Source organism: Leiobunum rupestre, chromosome 4 (genome assembly GCF_980474605.1).
Source record: "Leiobunum rupestre chromosome 4, qqLeiRupe1.1.hap1, whole genome shotgun sequence".
In the NCBI taxonomy this organism is placed as follows: Eukaryota; Metazoa; Arthropoda; class Arachnida; order Opiliones; family Sclerosomatidae; genus Leiobunum; species Leiobunum rupestre.
The window spans coordinates 48,575,741-48,599,113 of NC_143387.1; the positions used below are offsets into that span (position 1 = coordinate 48,575,741).

A 23,373-nucleotide genomic window follows, 5' to 3' on the forward strand; every position below is an offset into this window, starting at 1 on the left:
GACAGAGGGTGGTTTAAAACTGGAGAATTGCGTTGGACAGACATATGACGGGGGCAAGTGTAATGAGCGGACACGTAAAAGGAGTGAGGGTGAAAGTAGAAGAGGCAGTAGGCGGACATTGTCCGTACGTGCATTGCTACGCGCACCACTTAAATTTAGTTTTAGTTGACTCTTGCTCCAAAATATTGGCAGTTAGGGAACTACTTGGTTTGGTTCAGGCCATATACAATTTTCAAAGCAATTCGGTTATTAGAAGCGAATATTTTGAAAACTCCCAAAAAGATCTGGGCTATGAGATACTTAAAATGCCACAAAGCTGCGACACTCGGTGGTGGAGTAAAAAAAAGGTGTTAGTTATTTTAGAAATAGACTCGATTCCGTAGTTTTAACGTTAGAGAATCTAATTGAAAACGGAAAACCAGAGGAAGCTGCTGAGTGTCGTGGGTATATATCCCAATTACATAACTTTAACAACTTAATATTAATTGTCGCACTAGACGAAGTATTAGGCGTAACGAATTCCCTGTCGGAATACTTGCAAAGTTCGAAAGTTATTTTAACGGAAGCCGTTGCCATTTGCCAAGCTACCGTTAAGACCTTAGAAGAATGTAGGAACTCGGAACGTTTTGATTTAATTTGGGTAGAAGCTACTAAAATCGCAGAATCTGCTTTTATTGCAATACCTGATCGTAACAGCGAACCGATAGCTTTACGGAAACGTAAAATAATCCCTAACAAGAGATTAAAACATAGTGTGGTAACGAGTACAACGGGTAGCAGGGAAACGGAAGCAAAAACCCTGATTGACCAGTTGAGGTCCACCTATTTCGAATTAGTTTCAATTCAACCTGAATTCGTTAAAAAGCCAAATTAAAATAGCCAGAAATTTAATTATCCCCAAGAAATTTACCAGCGTAATCGACTGCTTCCACTATTTAATTAAAATGGCAGTTGGGTTCCCCGACCTAGTGAAATACTACAAAATTGTTTCTTGCATTCCTGTGGCAAATACAATCTCAGAAAGAAGTTTCAGTTCACTCAAAAGAATTGAAACACGTCTACGGACAACTATGGGAGAATTTAGGCTTTCAAATCTGGCTACACTGTCGATAAATCGTGATTTGTCGAATTGTTTAAAAGAAAACCCAAAGTTAGTAGTCGACGAATTTGGAAAAAAAACCTAATCGAAGAGTGTCATTCCTTGATTAAAATGCCTTTAAAAAATTCAATGGGAAAATAGAAATCATGTCAAAATTTAAAAAATTTAAATAAAAACAAATCCTTGAAACTCGGGAATTTTTTAAATAAACATTATAGATGGGGCCTCTAATTCAGGCTGGGCCTACGTGCATAAAATCCCTGGCGGGGCTACTGTTTAGAGGTAAATCGCGAAAATTGGACTCCATCTTCAATTACTTCATATCATGACTTTGTGTGTAGTAAACATTTTCTGCCGGATGAAATTTACTTTTGAAATGGAAGGCACAATTTGAAAGTAAATGCTGTACCTACACAAGTAAAAATTACCCTATACATTCTGAAATAAAAAAAACTAACTGAAATATGAATAATTTCTTTATTAAAACAAGAATTTGAAAGAGCTCCCAAAAATATCTATTCCAGAACAAAGCATATTTACATCTTCTAGAGTATGCCAATTTATTGATTTTGGTAATTTTTATTTAGTTTCCCTATTTATCAGAGGTTATTTCAGAAAACTTACGGAAAAAGTGAACTACCGGAAACCACTCAATTTGACTTGACTAATACTGATGATAGTTTAAAAGACACTGAAACCAAGATTTTGGAATCTCATGTAGGCATATTTTAAACCACACTGAAATAATTAAAATTTAGTTATAACTATGATGATTTGTGGTATTTCAGACTTACAATGATTGCGCAAAGTTAACGTGTGACTTTAAGGATGACACGGTAGATATAGTAGATTCTTGAGATATTTATGATTTTCCTAAAGCTGTTTAAATAGCTTAATATCATGTCAGTTTTTAATACGTTGCCTAGGATCTGTTTTATGTTATTCCACGTGACCATATTTACTTATTTAGTTTAAATTGTTTCTATGAGATGGCGCGACTATCGCGATTCCACTCTGATGGCAGCCTTCTAGCTGGTACGTCCCCGCCCAATCCAATCGTGCTTCTAGTCTAATTTCTATTTCTATGGGTTAAACGCGCCTTCCCAATCAACCGCCATTACCTTACAGTCTACGGGGCACCTTTTTTTTTGACATCCACACATCGGTGTCGACCCAAGGCCTTAGACACCAGCACTCAATAACTGATTAATCAGGGCGAGATATGTGTAACGGCCACGCCGACGGGGGGATACGTGAGGACAGGGGTGGGGACACCCGTGGCGGATGTATTCCGACCACCCGTTGGGGGATTGGTGGTCGTCCTCACACGGCCATCCACAAACTCTGCCTCCCGGACGCCTGGGATTACAGGAGTGAGCCACTACTCCCGGCATCTACGGGGCAACGGGGTCTCGATCGAGAAACGGTTTTAAATAATTTTTGGATTGCCTCCAAAATTCGTCTGTTGCTGACGTCACCCATATGAGATCCCATTGATTTTTAATAGGATCTAATCTCAGTGACATCACGATGTTCGTTAGCAACGAAGTTACCAACCTTAGCCCTTAGCAACCACAGCGTATCGAGGCAACCTTTTATAGCCTAAAATTTACTAACCTTGTCTACGGGGAGGGTGATTAAAAATCGGTTTTGGGGGGATGAAATATCTGCGGTAGAGGGCTTGCTCGTTGGTTGTCTGTACGATAATGGCGGCGCCCAGTAAACGTTTCTAAAAAGAGTGAATTGCGCGAGTGTCAAAGTTGGCCGTGTGCAAGTCAACCCTGTTCCAAAAGGGTGTTCCTATGTACGGCACTGAATAAACCTTTAAACCATGCATTTTGGGGGAATGGGGGCTGTCATGCTTTAAATGCTGTATTTTATTTTTTTATTAGATTTATCAAAAATCAAATCGAAGATTCGAAGCTTGTTTAACATTTCGATTTCAAATAAAATGGGAAGAACATCAAGGAAAAGAAAAAAATTGAAAAATAAAGAAAAACAAAGCGTTCAGTCTAATAGTATTATAAATTTATTAACATGGATGTCAGAAAGAGGGTTTAAACAACTAAATAAAGTTAAAGTTTACTCATTCATAGGTAAATAGTTCACTAGATTGCTCTTTTCATATTCGATGGACCTCCGTAACTACTTACGTAATCTTACATAGCAATCTGTGGACTAATTAAATGAATACGTTAGCTGATTGGATGATTTCAATTGCTATACATGATATTTTAAATCTGAAAATGATTTTTTGAAATCTTTAATTGATTTAGAGATTTTTAATTTAATGTCAAGATATCTACATTTTTCCTTTAGGACTTTTATACCAACTCTTGCTGATGTTCGTAAAGCCCTTAAGGCCACGGATACCAAAAGTGCTTCTGGTTTGGATTTTGTTCCTAATAGTTTACTAAAAAAAATGTGCCAACACTTTGGCTAAGCCCTTACAATTTTTATTTTCATTCTCCTTAGAAACTGGTATTCTTCCAAACGAATGAACCAGAGCTAACATTACGCCCATATATAAAGGTTATGGCCAGAAATCTGATGCCGCAAACTATAGGCCAATTAGTCTTACGCCCACCATTTGCAAAATTTTAGAAAAATGCATCTGTGCGGCCCTGATATCTCAGTGAATTTCAACATGGGTTTCTCCATGATAAATCAGTCCAGTCCAATTTACTCTCATCCCTAGATATTTGCGTGGAGGCGTTTTACAACAATCAATGTGTGGATGTGGTCTATTTGGACATAGCTAAAGCATTTGATTCAGTTCCGCATAACCGTTTGCTAGACAAATTGCAACAATCTTTTGGTATAAATAATAATATATATTGTTGGCTGAAAAACTACCTACCGTATCGCTCTAAGTGTGTGTGCGTTGGGGACACAGTGAGTGATTCCTTGCCAGTAACCAGTGGTGTACCGCAGGGTAGTGTTCCGGGACCACTACTTTTTGTTCTTTATATCAATGATATCCCCCATTACATTCACTCTCACCTTCGTTTCTTTGCGGATGACCTTAAAATCTTTAGAACTATCAAATCACACGAAGATATTTTATTACTACAATCTGACCTAAGATCCATGGAACATTGTACAGGTATTAATGGCCTTGTATTTAATGATACTAAATCTGTTGTCCTATCTATTCAAAGAGACAAATCTGACGTACAGGTGCCATCACCTTACTTAATTTTTATTCAATTACAATATTCAACATGTCAATGAGGCTCGTGACCTTGTTGTCCAAATTTCTAATAACTTAAGCTTTCACAAGCACATCTCACTGGTCTGTGGTCGGGCTTCCGGTCTTCTAGCCACTATAAAAGCTTTTCGGGTATTAGTCCAGAAATGTTAACCCGACTCTTTGACTGTTATGTTAGACCCCTATTGCAATTTTCCAGTCCCTACTTAGCACAAGAAGTTAAATTACTGGATGATGTACAGGCTAGGGCTTCACGTATCCCCCCTTCTCTTCGTTGTTTACCCCGCGACCAACGTATTGCCAAACTAAAATGGTCCCCTCTGACCTTGTGCCGTAATTACCTAGACCTGACTGGTCCATTCAAAATTCTAATTGATCCCAATCAATCCTATTTTTCCTTTGCTAATTCTTGTACGCGTGGTAATTCTCGAAAATTATTTGTCAAACATTCCAACACTGGAAACTACGAAACTCTTTCTTTAGGAGGGTTATTCCTCAATGGAATGCCATTCCTGAAGAGTTAGTTTCTTTAAAGTCTTATCCCCACTTCCAGGTCAAGTTTAGGGAATTCTTAAAGTTATAAAATTGGCAACTCTCTTCACTATTATGTAATTTACTAGTTCTTATCTACTCATAATTGTATATCCTATCTTGACCAAATTCTGGAATTCAAATCATATTCATATCATTGTTATTTGTTGTGCACCCTGATCGTGACATTGGATTTTTTTATAAATAATTTAACTGGTCAATGGTTTATTGGAATGTTTCAAAAGCCCCATTGAATTTTTAAATAAGTTGAAATTTACATATAAGTGCGTGAGATGTGTTAATTATTATCTTGATGGATAATAAAATTACTGTATACTAGCTGTTTTTAAAATAAAATGGTGCACTTTAGATCTATGGTAAAATGCAATAGAAATGCAGGTATTAGTGAATAGTATTCTTCCTCAAAATTGTCTATTTTTTCCTTCTGATATTGCCAGCTACTAAAATCCTAACGTTTCTTCAGCTTGGATTTCATTAATCCATTTTTGCTTAAATGGCTCATCTTAATTTTTGAATGAATGGAGTCCCAAAAGTGTTTTAAAGCATTAAAACCAAATTTTATAATTTTAGATACTGGTAGAGGCTTACTGGCATGTGAAAAAATCAATTGTAATGATATCCTAATCTCAATTCCTGAGGCTTTGTTAATCACCTGTTCAGCCACGCAAAGCAATGCAATATTCAAGGACTTTTTCAAAAATAGGTATGGATGATTTTCAAAAGTTAACTACATGCTATCACTTTTATCTTGCACTTTCATGGGTAGCGTTTAGGTGAACAAAGGATGAATTATGTCAATGACAAAGAGGTGATTAACAAATACCAAACATGTGCAACACGATATGATTTGTGAAAATAAAAATTAAACTTACTCTAAATTGTAAAAATAAAAGTATCATCTTCAATGCAGATGTTACTATTCTTATCACACTATCATCATAAGCCTATCAACCCTAAGTTTGAATCGAAAGGCTGTGTTGGTTCAAGCTAACGACTGTCGAAAGTACAGCGCTAAATCCACCCAGTGGCTGAAAAGAGAAACGTAACGCGTCTCGCAATGCATGATGCCAGCTGCTTTAGTAAGAGAGAGGTGCGTAGAGAGAGAAAGGGGGAAGGAAGAAGCTTCAATTTATCTCTACCAGGTGCCGATACTATCGCCTGATTTATTCTTTTTCGCCCATCCAGTGGTGGTACAAAGTGCGCTATGCGCGTTTCAAACTTAGGGTTGATAGGCTCATCTATCATCAATAGAAACTTTCAACGTATGAATTTACCATACCATGTCAAAGTAACTTCAATTAATTTAATTTCAATAGAGATAGCAGACAATGATAATAATAATAATAAATTGCTTTTATTGGAGGCACCAGCTCAGTACACAAAAAGGACTGATTTTCAGTTGGGTCCGTTTGTGGCATTAAATTAAATTAACTCAATAGGGGGGTATGGCATTTTATAGATAAAAATATTTAAGATATATTTAAAATTTTATACTTTTAAAAGAAGGTTTTAAAATATTATTTCTAAAAGTCTCAACTAATTTCAAACTTAAAAAAAGAAGTATTTTCCTACCAACTGAATAACAACTTATTACCCCCTTTAATTAACTAGTAACTTGAAATATGCTGACAACTTGAGCCTAATTAACACCAAGTTAATATTAACGAATAATATGTATATACAAACTAAATACAGATTTAGTCCAGTTTTGTGGTTTTTTATGAAACAGTAATTACTTCTTATTTCTCAGATCTCAAAAATATTTCACCGAAGAAGAATTACTAACTATATTTCTGGCTTATGAATATTTGAAAGGCGAAGAGTCATGTTGGTGGAAATATATATCAACCTTACCTAAAACCCAAACAACGTTATCAAATATAGATGAAGTGCACCTTACACTTCTGCCAAAAGAATATGGAAGTCAAGTAGAAATTGAAGCTGGGAAAATTAAAAATTCATTTCTAAAAGCTGGCCCTCTGATCAAATATCTAGAAGAAAATGACAAAAACTTTAAAGGAATATTCACTCTCACGATTTTTCATTGGAGTTGGAATATAGTAAACAGCAGATGCGTACATTTAAACATGGAACAAAGTCATGGGGCAGCTTTGAATAATACTATTGCATTGGTGCCATTCTTAGATTTGTTAAACCATTCTCCAAATGCAAGAGTAATTATTTTAATATTGTACATTAATCATTTTTAGAGAAAATTTTTCAGTTACCCTTCTTAATCCAGTTATCTCATCCCTTAAGAGTGTTTGAGTATACTTCTTGGCTAACAATTTTCAACCTCATTAGATGAAGATCTCTGTTATGAACCAAAAACGTTTCTTTACAGCCAGGCAATTGATATTTCAGATAATTCTGGTTGTTCTTCTTACTAGCTGAGCTGTAGTATTAGACGGATACTATCCAACACATATAAGTAACTTTTGTAATTTAGAAACTGTTAGTGATGGCTACATGAAATGAGTATTACCCAGGGAGCCATACTAAGGTGTAGGCCCGGTATTTGATAAATGGTTTTTAAGTTGGGTATTTTTCTTGCTAGAGCCTCCTTGTTATTTATGTATTCAATGAAACAACAACTGTGAAGCCTAAGGGTGGCTTATGTGCAGAAAGGAAAATAATATTGAAAAAAAAAAAATACAATAAAGAACATTAAGAATCGACATTGTAAAAGAGGGACAATTTTGAAAAGAAATTAAAACTAACAGAAGAATTACACGTAGGTTTGTGAAGTTCGAGCGAGTGCCCACGGGTTCTGGACTCCACACTTAAAAAAAAATAGTCCTAAAAATTTAAGTTCTAATTTGTTATTAAAAAACTTTTGTAGAAGATTTAAATTTTTAATTTTGTGATGAATCGAGATGGAATGAATACCAAAAGTGTGTAATCGGGAGGGGGCTGGGAGCTTTTCAAATTGGGTAACTAATTTTGAAAATTGATTATGCAAAGCTGAAAGATCAGTAGATAAATTCGAATTGTAAAGCTGCTTTATAAGTTTAGCTAGGTTCCGAAAATTAAAATGATGTCTAATAAGACCAGCCATTTAGAAACTTTATTGGTGTGCATGGAAAATTTAATAGTTGGAGTAATCTTGATATTATAAACAAAATTCAGATTCTGGCAACCCAAATGCAACACAAGCATTTAGTAGTATTAAAGGAAAGACCGCGGCAATTAGCCCAACGAACAACCACATCTACCTCACTCTACAGCGCAAGATTGTCAGAACCTGAACGAATTTTAAGGGAAACTTTTGAACCATAGGCAAAAAGTAAAATTAATGCGATAAGCACCACCGTGGGTAAAGAATTAATAAAGACATTAAAGAGTAAAGGACCTAAGACAGATCCGATCTAGGGCCCTTCTTATGATTCGCCATAATGTGGCCTCTTTCTAGGAAGGGGAAGCTCGCAGAGAGACGAGTGAGAAATGATAAGATACAGTTGGAAAGCTAAAACACTAGAAAGGGATTTAAGCAAAAAGGGGTGAAGACCATCAGGCCCAGGAGATTTATAAGTCTTAAGTTTACCCAATAAAAAGACTATCGGCAGGCTTGCATGAAAAGTTCATAAGAGTATCATCGAGGCCAGCAGACACGCTGGGGTTTGATGAAGCAAACAAAGACTTCGGGGCCACAGACGATCCACTAGAATTAACCATGGAAGCAAAAAAAATATTGAGAACTGAAGCAGCCTCAGATAAAGTAGCAGTAACAGAACCATCAGGCTTTTGCAGCTCAGAGATAGGGGCCCTAGAAGCCCAAAACTGATTACCATGAGCCCAAGAAAGTCTTAGGGTTGTTGCGAATTAGAGAAGTTAGGCTAGATTCATATTTGCTGAGAGAATTTCTAACATGGGAAGTGAAAGCATTACGAACAGCATAGTACTGATTATGAAGTGTATCCAAAACACAGAGGGGCCAAACGTTTCTTAGCTTTAGGAAACTGTTTCCGGGCTATATTTTTAAACTCTCGTGCGATGGCTAGGCTTCGGCTTAGAGAGAGCCCTACGTAACGGAATAAAACAGGCTATACCAATATTGAGAACATCAATAAAGGCGGACCAGGAGCCGAACAAGTTACCAGAGCCCAAAACAAGTGACCAACAGAGGCGAGAAAGACTCATGATCACCCTTTAAGAAATTAGTCCTAGGGACATAAACAGAACAGGACCCACATAACTGAACTATAAAAATAACAACACCATGGTCCCAAAGGCAAGGGACTGATTGGAGGTTAAAACTAAATCTAGAATATTGTCCTAACAGTAAAGACACAATCAAGAAAGGATTTTGTAAACTGACAGGCTTTAGGGGTAGTAGCAAAAGACTTCCACAATATGCAAGGGTAATTAAAATCGACAATAATTATTAAATTGAGTATACACCGAACACAATAATCATTAATGGCGATAAAAAAGGTTTGTAATCGTTCATGGTTATTATATTTGGGGTTATTAGAGTGGTGTAAAACATAAATATTGGTGGTATTGGTGGGAGGACCACTATGAGTTAAAGAAACAATTAAAATAGGGAGTATAGGGATCTAGATTAATGTTCAAAAAAGAAAGAGTCCTTGCGACGAAGGAGTTTTAGATATAAATAGCAATACCTACATATGCAGTTATGCACTAGAACACCGATTTTAACGGAAAAGGGTGTAACCAGAAATTGAGTGCTCAGTGTCGTGATGATCCGGCGTCCATAGTTTCGGTAACAGCGGCAAAGGCTACCATGTGTGTTTGAAAAATATCAGTAAGTTCAAATTGTTTATACACAGAGGCTATCCCTTGAGCATTGGTGAGGGGAGCTGACGATGACAAGATAGGGGAACCACTAGTTGAAGATTGTGAAAATGATGAGCAAGGCAAAAGATTCTCCAAGCGTTGGACATACAGAGATGGTGTCAGCTGAAAAGTAGCAGCACGCGCACTTCGGCAGTTGAAGATGGTTGAAAGTGGCGAAATAGTCAATTTGTTGAGAAACACTTTTTTTATGTCAGAGTAGAGAGACTGGTATTGCAGGGCGGTATTAAATGCATGATAGGTGAATGACTAAGAGGCAGAGAAGATGGAATAGTCAGCGTTATACCTTTTTTGGAATGGTAGAATCATTTTTAAAAGAGGACGGTAAGGAACGGTATTGCGAATGTTCTGATAGAGATAACACAATGCCATCTCGAATAATCAGATATTACACTAGCCAGCAGCTAAACGTCTGTAATTCTTCAACGGCTTTGAAATGCTTAGTTTGTTGAAGTTTAGTTCGGTCTATTGAGCATGATTAGGACAACTGGATCTGATGCTTGAAACGTTTCCATTCCCGAAAGGAAATTATACTTGAGTTGTAGAGTAGGAAAAACCCGCTTGATGAGTCGCGGAGCCGCAATTTTCCTACCCAGTCGTTCAACAAAAACATTAGAACGTTTAGAGTGTAGATATCCAATATCCGATAGGATACCACGAACATTAGAAACATAGTTTTCCGGTGAGGACTCCGGAAGATTGCGCAGAATTTCATTTAATTGGCGGCGATTAATATCCTCACGTACTTTAAGAGATTCTTATATACGATTGTCCAAATCAATGTGATCCAGGGAGGGAGTCGAATAACGATCCTCCAGTCTCAGAAGATTAGAAGTTAGCGAAGCAATCGTTGTCCATATGTTTTATGACTGAATGAATAACGGAACAGTCAGAATGAATAGACGAAAAATCGTTACGCAGATCAAGATTCATAGCATTAAAATCCGCCTGGATCAATTCTACATCACTACAAATATAGCTATCAGTAATTACTTCAACTAACAGACACTCTTATGGAAAATAATTATAGAATTATGGTATCAATTCCTCCTAAAAATTGGACTTAATTAAATTATGATATTGACCAATACTAGAAAATGTTTGGTTTAAAACTTGCAAGTCCACATTTTATAATATATATCTCTGAGAGTATCTAATTCTCTTACCAAACCAAATGATTGGAGTTAAGAGTAGAAATTCAGATATAATTGTCTTTAAACAAGATACACGTTCTCATAAAGGGCTTTTAAAAACTTGATGTATGAAAAACTATTGGGATTTAGCAAACAAACTAAAATTGACTATTATAAAAATGTGATTGAACTTTGAGAACCATCAATGGTCAAAATATCACAAATAAACAACAGTGTAAATTAATAAAAAATCACCTAGAAGACGTACGTTCTGAATAACAGTATCATGTGAAATAAAATTTACAATCTTTGTCTACCCTGTCATTGTTTATTATAAATAAGTGCTTTTATTCCAAATTAATTAATTTTAAATTTAAGACCAAAAATTCATTCTGGCTCATTTATCGCCATCAGTGTAATCTGGTAATCATTCTCAAAGTTATATGAACTTCTAGCTTGTCCGAAGTATCTGATCTATAGTTTTTCATTCATGTAGGAAAATTTTATAGCCTACAATTCAATTTTAAATTACAGTGACTTCACACTTGTAGCGTTATCATAAGCAAGTTTTTCTCTATTACATACTACAGCGAGCGTAATATTAATTAATTTTCTTTAATTAGTTTAATTTTAAAACTCATTGGATTTTTTAACATTTAAAATTACATAAAATATTCTTCATTAATAGGTTAAAGCTTTCTTCAACACGTCAGAAAAAACGTTTGACATCATCACTTTAACAACAATTAAAAAAAAAGAGCAAGTTTTTATTAACTATGGAAGTCATGGAAACCGCCAACTATTACTACATTATGGTTTTCTAGTAAAGAACAACCCAGATAATGAAGTTCCTATCACAATAGGTATAATTTGTTTATTAAGTTGCATTCATTTTTGTTCCTTTTCACCCAAGATTACATGTAGGTCTATTTAATTTAAGGGCATTAAAAATTAAATTGGAAAACTACTTTTCAGAATCTCCTTGACCTGCTCTGCAACACTGAAGCTCATACTTTTAACGTAGTACACTTGGGATACTGGTTGACTACTTAATTAGTAGATCATAGCATAATTTTACCCTTTTCCCAACGCCACTTTTTTTGCCCTTTAATTATTGTTTTTGTTTGTGGTACTTGGGATCATAATTTCATTCGATTACAATAGGGTAGAAAACACTGTAATAAGTAGATTCTTACTTAACTATTTTGCAAAGACAGTAGCTATGGGGAAAAGTACACTACCAATACCATAAGATACACACACTTCTTTTTAGATGATTTAAGGAGCATTGCAAATGTGTGCCATACAAACTGTGTTGGATTAAAATTGCAATATATCAAAGAAAACTTTAAGTATGTTATGTAAATCTTTGATCAACTCCATTTGCCCTTCATTCAGGTATAATTACTTATCTTTTCTTTAGAAATTGTCACATATCACACGAAGGGTTATCATGGACACTCAAAATGGCAATTTGGTTTATGAATGCAAAGTTTTGTGCAATTGGGTAAGAAATAAAAATATCTTATATGTACCATAAATCTTTTTGTCGAACTATCATCAAGTTATTTATACCTCTTTAAAAATTTAAATGAAAGTTGAAGCTTGACAAATATCTTTAAGATTGATACAATTTTTTTTCACCGATGCTATCAGTAGAGGATATAAGTATTTAAGAACTATTTATTCAGTTTTCAAAATAATTAGCTTTTTATACTATTAATTAATATAAAAATATCATTGGCAGTGGTAATTTCTAAATATGATTTAGATCAAGCAAGACTAGCTGTAGTGATAAGAAAAATTACTATTGTCATTAAACTCACATGAGGAAAAATATAATTTGAGCTTGTTATTATTGTTATTAGTAGGGGTTCGGTGGATAGGCCCAGCCTAGCACTTTGACCATAGGTCCATTGTGCTATCCCAGGCATTTAGAGCTGGAAAAGCTCTTGTCTCGGAAACAAGATGTTGGAAAAATCTCTTGTTTCCAACCTATGCATATCAAGATGCTCAAATCTTTTGAGCCGCATAAAAATCAGACACAAAGGACATGGGAGAAAGTATCCTTCTCTCCTCCTCCACAAGGCATGTAGATGCATGCCTATTAAGCTGGCAATGACCTAAAAGTAGGCCCGTAACCAACCTCATACTACTCTTAGAAGGGGAGAGTAACTCAGTTACTCTCTTCTTAGAAGCAGGGCTGTAGCTAGAAAATTTGGCGCCCCCCAATATAATAGAAAAATTATATTTTGGCATCCCTAGACTGTAATGCGCCAGTGGCCCGCGGGGCAGCCACCCCGCCTGCCCCTTCCTAGCTACGGCCCTGTTTAGAAGTGACAGGTAGAAACTCCTTGGTCTGCCTTTGACCATCCATCTCAAGCCTTTGATTCGGAAAACCAAGTTACCAGTCCAGACTTGGAAAGTAAACACAGAACAGCTTCTCATAAGTGTAGCTTTGCAGCCATGATGTTAGAACCCATCAACAAGATCGGTAATTGACTAGAGTATTGTCAAAACAATTTGGTGTGGCTATATTCCCAATTAGCAGACCTCCACCAGCCATTATGTTGTAGCTGATGGGCACCCATAATTGCAACCTCCTCTATAAAAAGGTGTAGCGGCAGAATATTCAGGAGCAGCTCTAGAGAAGCGCTTAGAGCAGTTCTCTTAGTTCCTGTAATGCTTGTACATACTTAAGCATTACCCTTGACCACCAAACTACTGCTGCATATGTAAGCATGGGCCTGATGATCATAGTATAGATCCCATAAACAACCCTTGGGTTAAGTCCCATAGACTTGCTTATGGTACTCCTAACCCTCCAGAATAACATTTTAGCCTTCTTGATACTATGATCAAGTTGAGGCTTCCATGCTAGCTTACTATCTAGAATGACACAAGGGTATTTTACCTCAGTCAACTTGACCAAGACAGTCCAAAGAAATAAATATCAATAAACAAGTCCTGGCCTTCATTCAGGTAATGTGAACAAGACTCATCTTACCAGGATTGACGGTGAGGCCAGCCTCCCTACACCAGTATTCCCCAGAGATTAGAGATCTACTCATCATAACAGAAATAGTTTTTGGGAAATTCCCAGTAATAATAGTGGCAACATCGTCGTTCAGCCTCACCAAGAGTTCGTCCACAGCAAAGCATGACAGCAGGGGTGAAAGAACACCCTCATAGATTTGCCAAGAGAAACTATCGCTACACGATCAGTCAACATAGAATGGACGCTTCAATAAGAGATACTCGGTTTTTACTCCCCTCTCCAAATTCATCTGGGAAGGAACTATTTCCGGTCGGTCGGTTAAACCGATAGAATGGCTAGCCAAAATGTCATATTTAAGCCAATTGGAGATTCGTTTTTGCCTTCATGAGAATTTTGCGTCAGATAAGAAATGCGTCGGCTCACGTGTATAAGAAACATACTAATGTTAATTTTCGATAATATATTTTAAGGGAAAATATATAATGTTACTAAAACTAAGTATAAGAAGATATTATTATTATTATCATCCTCTTATGGTATAAATAATTAAAATTATACAGAATATTTTTATATTACCGGGCAATTTTAAGGCTTCTCATGGAGGCAGAGTTAATTCATTTCGTATAAAATTATCTTTCGGTAAAAGATGAAAAGTAATGCCTATAGAACTAAACGTATTACTTTTGCAGTACGGTATGCAACAAGTATTTCCTTTTAACCAGGTAACTTTTTTGGCATGTTAAGGCTTAGCAAAAAACCGATGTTATGTTCGAGAAAAGTTTCCAGCTTTCTAATATTTCAACAAGCACTATATAAATAGTAACTTATGAGTCCTGGCTGTCGGAAATATTACTTCTTGGCAATTTCTGGGAAAATGTTTTATTTAAGCGCCTATTGATCTATAGACACAACATGTCATTGATACCAAAATGCTTAGCAGCCTTAGGAATGACAGCCCTAGAGACTTAACCAAAAAACCCATCAATATAAAGAAAAACAGCTAAGCTATTTCATTGACTCAATTGGCCGTTCAAGGCAATTCAATATGCCCTCTTGATAGGCTTACTGAGCATTAGAGAGGGGTGTCACACTACAAACCTCCTCTCCTTAATATGACTGTCAAGTCAAATAATTTCTCCAGAATGTTTGGGAGAAAAGAAGTTAAGACTGATTGACGTAAATGCCTTGGCCTCGAGATAACTAGTTTCCCTGGCTTAGGAATAAAGATGACCTCAGAATACTTCCAGGAGCCCAGTATATGCCCAAGAGCAATACAGGCTCTGTAGATTCTAGATAAAACAAGACAGAGAATATCAATTTCCTTCTGCAGTAGTATGGGTAGAATTCCCTCGGTCCTAGCTTGTAGGGATTAAATGACATTATAGCCCACATAAGCTTAGAGTGAGTGACTACTTGTTTTGCCACATCGCAACCTACCTTTTTAGTTCTCTTGAATATAAGATGAAGATCAACAGTCATTTGTTATAATCAGGGTTATTGAAGAAGTTGGGTTTTCATTTAATATAAGAGGTTTGCAAGTTGGTTTTTTGGGACCCACCCACCTCAGAAAAAACCCACTTGCAAACCTCTTATATTAAATGCAAACCCAACTTCTTCAATGCGCAATGACCACTTTAATATATATCTTAGACTGAATTGTAATGTGATACAAACTTCCTTATTAATATTTTATAATTTGGTTCCAGACTATATTTCTGAACTCTTTCACAAACCAAATACAGTTAATTTCTACGTAGAATTCAATACCAAACTTCGTAATATTACCCTCAAGAGCAGGGGAATAACGCTTTCAAACAAGCTTCCTTAATTTATTCAGGAGATTAAAGGAACTAATATGTTTAAAAAAATTATTCCAGCAACTATCACAAATTGAATGTGTTTATGCTTTGTAAAATAATTTATTGAATTATTATATAAGTAACTAACTTCGGACCCCTTGGAAATCAGCTTTGCTGAAGGGGATATTCAAAATAAAGACTTCATTATTATAGCTAGGTACTTCTACCACTCCTTTGGTTCAGCTTTGCAGTATCTATGTACTTTTATAAGCTTTTCTTATAAAAAACTACTTGTCATAATTTGGTATTTTCTTTTGAAATGATCTGTCCAATATATGAAACTTAAACTATCAAATCGTTATTGACTTAAATTTTTAATGGGTTTTGAGCCCTAAAATGTGTTATTATGAGTAGCAAAGAATTATAAGGCAGCAATAGGAAAAACGTAGGTCTGAGGTGTGTAAAATGGATCAGAATTGTGGAAAGCACTGTATTTTAAAAGCAGAGCCAGAAGGTAGAAATTCTTACCCAATCTTGTAAGAAAACCAAAGATAACAAATTGACTGTCATGTGTGTAAGAACTGTTCATATTTCATCTAGTCTACATATGTTTGTATGTTTCAGATTAAGAAATTCAGCCCAGGTTTTCTCCAGATTATATTTAGCGATGTTAAGTGAGAAGATCGAAATTGATGATGCTCAATATAAACAATCTGTCTGTCATCTCTTAATACCAAAAATAAAAAGCCATGAAGAAAAAATTTCAAAAATACCAATAACTGATAATAATTTACTATTAATCATGGTGAAACAGTTATTGGAAGAAGAACTTGATTTAATGAAATTGATTCAAATGTAACATCAGGTGGTTATAACATAACACTAAATGTTTATCAATAAAGTAATGGGACAGTGGTCACTGCCATAAACATTCTTGCGAATAAGTGAATCACAGATGTTATTTCGAAAATTTTCAGATACCAAAAAATAATCTAACCTCCTGTAAAAAAAAAGGTGCTTGTTATAAATATATATTTTTACATATTAATATTTGAAATCTTACCAGCCAACATTTTTGGCACGTGCGTTAGACATATATGTCCAAAATGTGTACGCTCCACTTTCTTTGGGATATAAGGAACGGAAAGTATCTACAAAACCTTCAGAGAGCAACTTGGTAAAATTTGTTCTTTCTTCAATAGTAAAACCCGCATTTTTCTTATTGGTTTTTGGATTAGCAATGTCTGAAATATACAAAATCTATTTAAAATTTATAATCTCGATTTTGAAAGAGACATACAAAATGAAATGATATAAAATGGGAAAATTTTAAAATTATCAAGAAAGTGAGGGAAAATAGTTTTATAGAGGGACATAATGTGGTACTTGCCTTTAAACCTTTCCATTAATAGAAAAAACTACATTAAATTAATTAAAATTGACAACAATAATTGTACAAAGTATCCCATTTGAATAAAAAATTTTATGGTTTTTTGTCATCATGCCTTTGACAAAACTTGTTTTCAGTCTGTTAGAAACTTATACCCTACGGAATGTGAAAATCTGGAAGCAGTACTATTGCTTTTCTAGTGTAATTCCAGAATCTATCATTAATTTCCCCTTAACATTTTTGCAATGAAGGGCATTAGATAATAAGAAAAAAGCTAATTTTTAAGTAAAACAAATGTAAGTAACAACCAGTTTGTTTTTACTGAGATTATACAAAATGCATGCTTTATTTTATCAATATAGATGGTAAATATTTGAAACATTCATAATTAATTCTAGAAAAGATAGTCCAATAAAATGTACAGTAGAAGCCATAAACAGACAGATTATGTAACCTTAACTTTGTTAATTTTTGTTTTAATAAAAAAAGAATTTATTGATTTGAATGTTATATTGTTTTTTTAACATTTTATGTATCTTTGTCTTGACGACTAATTGATTAATAATGTGAGTGCAGCAGTTATGTAAATTACATTTTAATTAATTTCAATTTTTAATTAAAAATTATGCTCTGAATTGTGACAGAAAAATCATCTTTATTGAAGGCGAGAATGCCTAAAGAAAATCAAAAGGTAAAAATGTTTTCTGAAATTTGGCACATGTGTACTTAAAGGAAAAGTCCAGGTTTGGTAAAACTTTGGTCTATTTGAAAGATCATGTTTAAATAAACTCAAAAATATCAGTCGTAAAATTGTATCTTTTTTTAATGACGAGAAATTAATTTTTAAACAAGCGAAATTTACCGCCAAGTGATCTGCCATTTTTTATTTCGGGGTGACGTTTTAGGACTTTAATCACGCGCTGTTCGCGCTATTACAGGCTTTAACAGCGCTCTGTTCCCCGCGCGCGCTTGCTCCGCGTGCGGTCTGCGGAGGGAAGGCGAAAGAAAATGGCAGCTTGCTTGGCGGTAAATTTCGTTCGTTTACAAATTAATTTCTCGTCATTAAAAAAAGGTACAATTTTGCGACTGATATTTTTTAGTATATTTAAACATGATCTTTCAAATAGACCCAAGTTTTACCCAACCTGGACTTTTCCTTTAAAACAGCCTGCCCCAAACACTTGTTTGAAAAGTGAAAGTTAAGATGCGATATGTGGAAAATAAACCAAGAATATTTATTCATTTGTGTAAAAACATGGCTGTACTTACACTTCTCTTCCTTTTTGCATTGTAAATTTAACTAATATAAATTTGGATATAAAAATACATATACAATACCAATTTCTTCATGAGCGACATTCATATCACCAGTTACAATTACTGGTTTTTTCTCCTTTAAAGAACATAGATAATCTTTGAAGTCATCATCCCATTTAAGTCTGTAACTCAAGCGTACCAAACCCCTACCAGCATTAGGAACGTCTACAAAGGAAGAAATCTAATATTAATTAAAATTAATAAATAATTAAAATGCTGTACATTTTGACTGGACCCATCCCAGAATTGAATACTTTTGTAGTTTTAAAACAAAACTCAGCGCCAAAATTATATTATTTTGTACCATAGGTGGAAATGTTTTGGTTACTTCAGGGTGAAAAAGAGTAAATTTTTACTTCGACTATGCTGAAGATGGTGCTACGCAATACTAGGGGGCTTTCCTGCTTCTATTTAATGACAGCTTGCTATGTAAGTCCAGTGGAACGTGTCAATTAGAACAAGCTACGGAGCATGCCCTTATTAAATAGAAGTGGGAAAGCCCCTAGTGCTGTGGTTTAAATTGTTCTTAGTGATCGTACGGGTAACATTTGAATCAGGGTCGGGGAGAGAGGATTTTTTGGAATTTTGATTTTTAAGAGTTTTCTAACTACAAAAGTGACAAACCTCATTCAAAAGTAGCACATTTATTTAAAAGTAAAACCAAAAACGAAATCCGACAAAAGGCGAGTGTGACACGACCCTTGTGCCAAAGAATGAGATAAGTCGCTGAGAGAATAGGCTTGCCCCTCCTTCCCCGTTTTGGTTGTAGCTAAGCGCTCGCTCGGGCGATTTTTCGATTCTTTTTTGAATTTGGAAAACCCAACTAAAAAAAACCCGGACCAAAAAATTTAACAACCCGACATGAGTCGGGTCTGAAAATCCAGGGATCCCCGACTTACTGGTTCACGGTGAGGGTCCCCGTACAATCACTAATTGTTCTGCTATATCACGAGTAAATAGGGGAGGTCGGCATCATTGACATTTTTGAGAGATGGCACTTTTCAAGAATTTTCCTGCCTTTTCTCTCTCTCCTTTCTGGAGTTTTAACGCAGATGAATACAACCAGAGAGGGAACTACAATGCACACTGCTCTGGGCAAGTAAAGCGCATTATAATTATAATTGTATATAGTAATTATAATCTTATAATAAACCGCGTTTTTAAGTTTATTTCAGTTTTTTCTATCAAAAATGTTAAATGACACCAGGATATGAATCAGCGCTATACTATAACTACAATTAACAATGGAAGATGTCGCCACAGTGTCAAAAAAAAACATTTGTTGCTGATCTTATCTTCCCCCTGAAATGTATTTATTATAGACTTTGGGGGGACTTAGTTTTAAAAACATTTGCATTACAAAAACAGACTGATATGATACTCTGGAGCCTTTGACCAATACCGATTTAAATGTTTTTTTATCTATATCTACCATATTTGCACCATAATTTTTTTTATCATTATTTTTTACACGTGAATCTTTATACTTTCTTTATATTTGTTAGTGAAAAAGTGTAAAATTCAAAATGTAAACAATATAGTTTACAAAATCTTGCATATGCTTAATCATAAATTCATTAACCCTTAAAATAGAACAAAAAATCTTACATGTTGTCACAAGATAAAATCCTTCATAATGTGCTGTAATCACTCTTGCTTCATTATCATACTCCATATTTCCAATTCCATAGGTCACATCTAATGGTTTTATCTTGGAAAGTAGTCCAACACCAGAATATCCCGCCTGTTTCGCTTCTACCCAATAGGAGTGATAACCTTTCAGATTCTTTATTTCATTTGGTATACTTGATTCTGAACATTTTGTTTCTTGTAAGCATATGATATCTGGATTTTCTTTTTCAATGTAGCCCAATCCATTTTTCTATTAAAACAAAAATAGTATCTAATTTACACCTATTCTGATAACATACCTTTACATTTTAATTTTGGGAATTCAGATAAACAAAAACTGCTAAGCCCATATCCATTGGCGCTCCCAGAAATTATTTAAAGAAGGGCGCTAGGGCTTGGTCGCCACTGGTATTATAGCATATATATATATATATAGGTAATTTTGAGATAAGTCAATTTGAGCACACTTTAGACAAGCTAAATTTTCGAATTATAATTTTTAAAATATAATTTTGTTGTAGCAATTGACTTAGCAGTATATTTTTAAACACAAAGCCCATCCATTAGGTATGGTTATTCTTAGACATTCTTGGTATGGTTATTCTTAGACATTCTTTGTTGTACATTGTTTATAATATGATTCTATAGCATTATGTTGTATGTTGATTGTCTTACGGTTAAGAGATCAAAACATTGGAAAAGTTAGAGAGTTAGTCCTGTATATGAAGCAAATGAGTTCTGCTGCAAGACACAATTCATGTCCACAATATTTCCTTCCTTTCACAACCCGATTGTCTTTCTTAAGGCATAAAATTAACTGATAAACTACTCTTACCTTTTTTTGTGAGTGGAATAATGAATTAGTTAAACTGGAGTATTAACTATCAGACAATTTAAAACAAAGTTATATTAGAATTTTGGACTGTGACTTTAAAGTTAATAAGCAATTATGTCAAACTGTGACATGTTAAATGCATAAAAATACTATGAAAGTCGAACATTATAATGTATTAAAACAAATAATAACAAGAGTGCTAATAAAAACGATTTATTAAGTTCCAGCGCTGCCGACAAAAATCAGTAACTGCCATAATAAGCCGTCGAACTAATAGTTCGTGAGTCCTACTATATCTAGAAAGACTTACTCCAACACAGGCTCTAAGGCCATTAACATTCCAACCAGAGATTTTGAGGTTCCATAATTTGCCAAGGTGAGATTCTGCGTTGGAACTGAAATCAAGTTCATTCAGGTTAAGGTTCGAGGAACTAGCGGCGTTTTTGGTTTCTGATTCCGTTTCCGATGACTTTTGTTTTTTGGACCCACTTTCTTCTTTAACATTAACTTTCTTTCTTTTCATTTTAAAACTATAAGTATGATTTACACATTCCAATTAATTTCCCAGAATTTGTGACTTAATCCACATTGTACGGTGGAGTAGGATACGCGATGGGACAATAAGAGGTAGGTTCATAGACATAATAAAGAAATAGACCCAAGATTCTACGGGCGGTTAATACGGAGGCGACGCCAAGCAGACAACCGGCATTTGTTCTGTATTCCTGTGGTACCACGTTTAAGCGACGCCTGTCGATTAGGTGAGAAAATAAAAATCATCACGTGACACGTCACACATGTTCGTGTTTGTAATCTTTTAGGTACTCTGACGTGATTCGCGAATATTTTGGCTGTGAGAATTTATAATAAGGTTAATTTTTATTATAATTTTTAAATAAGTCAATTAATTCTTTCAAAACCCAAATAAAAAGCAGCAGATAATCTTATAATTAAAAACAAAAAAATTCTAATTGCGAAATGATATTTTGTCAAAGGCTTAAGTAACTCGGTGTGTTGTGGTTATGGCTTGTTATGGGAATATTCTGAGATTCTAAATTGTAAACAAAAGTAAATGGAATTTTGATGAAATGGATGATTCTACTAAAGGTATGTAGCTATTGTCCTTGAAATAAAATTAGCTTTGACAATTTAAGTCTGATGGCTTGACCCTTCATTTCTAGATTTTTGTCTTTCGCTAATTTGTGGAGTCTGAGCTTGCAATATAAATTAATAACTTTCTTAATGATGATGTTCGATTCCAACTTCAGCATCAAACATGTTCGTGGTGATCTGGTAAGATGTCCATGCCAACAAAATTTCGTAATACAGCAAGTTCTAGTTCTTAGACTACATTTCTTTTATAGAGAGAGGAATATCTCTTCATAACAACTAAACAAAATTGGCTAAAAACCAAGGAGATCTTGCTCAAATTATTATAACATAATTAAACCTACACAAAATGATCCTTGGTCAAAATTTAAAGGTGAGAAGTTAGCATCACCGGTTTTTTCTATTTCACTTTCAACTGGATGTAATTTCTTTAAATTAAATAAAAAAATTATTTAGACTATTTTTACTTGTTTTAATTCTATGGAAACCAAACCAGAGTTGGAATGGCTTTTGGTGTGACCCACCTTTTGCCATTTACAATTCTTATATCCCGTTCTAAAAAGTGATCATTACAAATTAAATCATGATTTGAATGTGTCGCGATTTACAGCAATTGTCCATTGAGAAAGTATTGTAGGTTTAGATAAGGGAAACCTATAGTTATACAAAGATTTTAAATAAGAATGAATATTCATCGAAATAATATGATCCTACTTATGGAATGAAACCTTTTCCGGTATTGTTTTACTTATTAACTAATATTAACCTTTTTTACCAAATAAAAACAGATTATTTGTAGAAAACACTTTTTCTATAACTTTTTACTAAAAAAAAACACCAAAACGAATTATGAAACATGTTAACTTACATAAAAGTACTACCCGTTTATCAAATTCTACCCTAAAGTTTATGTGTCTGATTTTAAACCGGATAAATATTCTTAAGCATTAGGTACTACGTGGCCTAGGCCAAGCGCTCACTGCTCCTCGTAACGTCTCCGTCCTAGCTTCCACAAGCCTTTGCTTTTTAACGGAGACTGCATTGTGGAAGGCAGGACGGATACGAAACAGAGAGCCAGTGGGCGCCTAGTCTAAAGCGCCACTAAACTTAAGTGGCGCTTTACACGTAGTACCCCAGGAATACGGAACAACTGCCGGTTGTCTGCTAGTTATAGCTCCCGTATATTTTTGGCAAATCAAACTCCGCGTAAGGTGTCTATTTCTTTATTATGTCTATGGGTAGGTTATACTCTTCCGAGTGAATTACCACGCAACCATGGTTTAAACGCGTATCCCACTTTACCGTAAAATGTCTTTTTTCGCAAATTAAAATATTTAAAATTAGATTGACGCTTTTTCTTACGAATTTAAGAGACGCTTATCATCAGATGATTTAGTTAAATTTATATAATCTATTAGGCCGTCTTAATATAATTAATTATTTTAAGCAGGGTACGCTACTAGTCCTTTTTTCAGAATG

At 34.8% G+C, this 23,373-nt stretch overlaps 2 protein-coding genes across 5 annotated transcripts; one reads left to right on the top strand and one right to left on the bottom strand.

Annotated features, from left to right (window-relative positions):
• The first annotated feature begins 2,829 nt into the window (after window positions 1-2,829).
• LOC149948071 (SET domain-containing protein 4) lies at window positions 2,830-16,569 on the top strand. Its single transcript, XM_090172818.1, has 7 exons — window positions 2,830-3,195; window positions 5,433-5,565; window positions 6,613-7,036; window positions 11,502-11,676; window positions 12,087-12,165; window positions 12,237-12,320; window positions 16,235-16,569. The coding sequence occupies exons 1-7, from the start codon at window positions 2,967-2,969 to the stop codon at window positions 16,467-16,469; spliced, it is 1,359 nt and encodes a 452-aa protein (XP_090028944.1). The 5' UTR covers window positions 2,830-2,966; the 3' UTR covers window positions 16,470-16,569.
• On the bottom strand, window positions 16,425-23,341 carry LOC149948072 (DNA repair nuclease APEX1-like). Of its 4 annotated transcripts, none has more exons than XM_090172822.1 (6): window positions 23,266-23,341; window positions 21,095-21,320; window positions 19,926-20,199; window positions 18,339-18,482; window positions 16,674-16,854; window positions 16,425-16,610 (listed from the first exon to the last, which is right to left on the bottom strand). In XM_090172822.1, exons 2-6 carry the CDS (start codon window positions 21,305-21,307, stop codon window positions 16,493-16,495), a joined length of 930 nt encoding a protein of 309 aa, XP_090028948.1. In that variant the 5' UTR covers window positions 21,308-21,320; window positions 23,266-23,341; the 3' UTR covers window positions 16,425-16,492. The 4 variants fall into 4 exon arrangements, with proteins under 4 accessions (XP_090028948.1, XP_090028946.1, XP_090028949.1 ...); XM_090172820.1 differs by lacking the exon at window positions 23,266-23,341 and adding an exon at window positions 23,137-23,225 and having other exon boundaries at window positions 21,095-21,415; XM_090172823.1 differs by lacking the exon at window positions 23,266-23,341 and adding an exon at window positions 22,763-22,932 and having other exon boundaries at window positions 21,095-21,314.
• Between the last annotated feature and the right edge of the window lie 32 nt (window positions 23,342-23,373).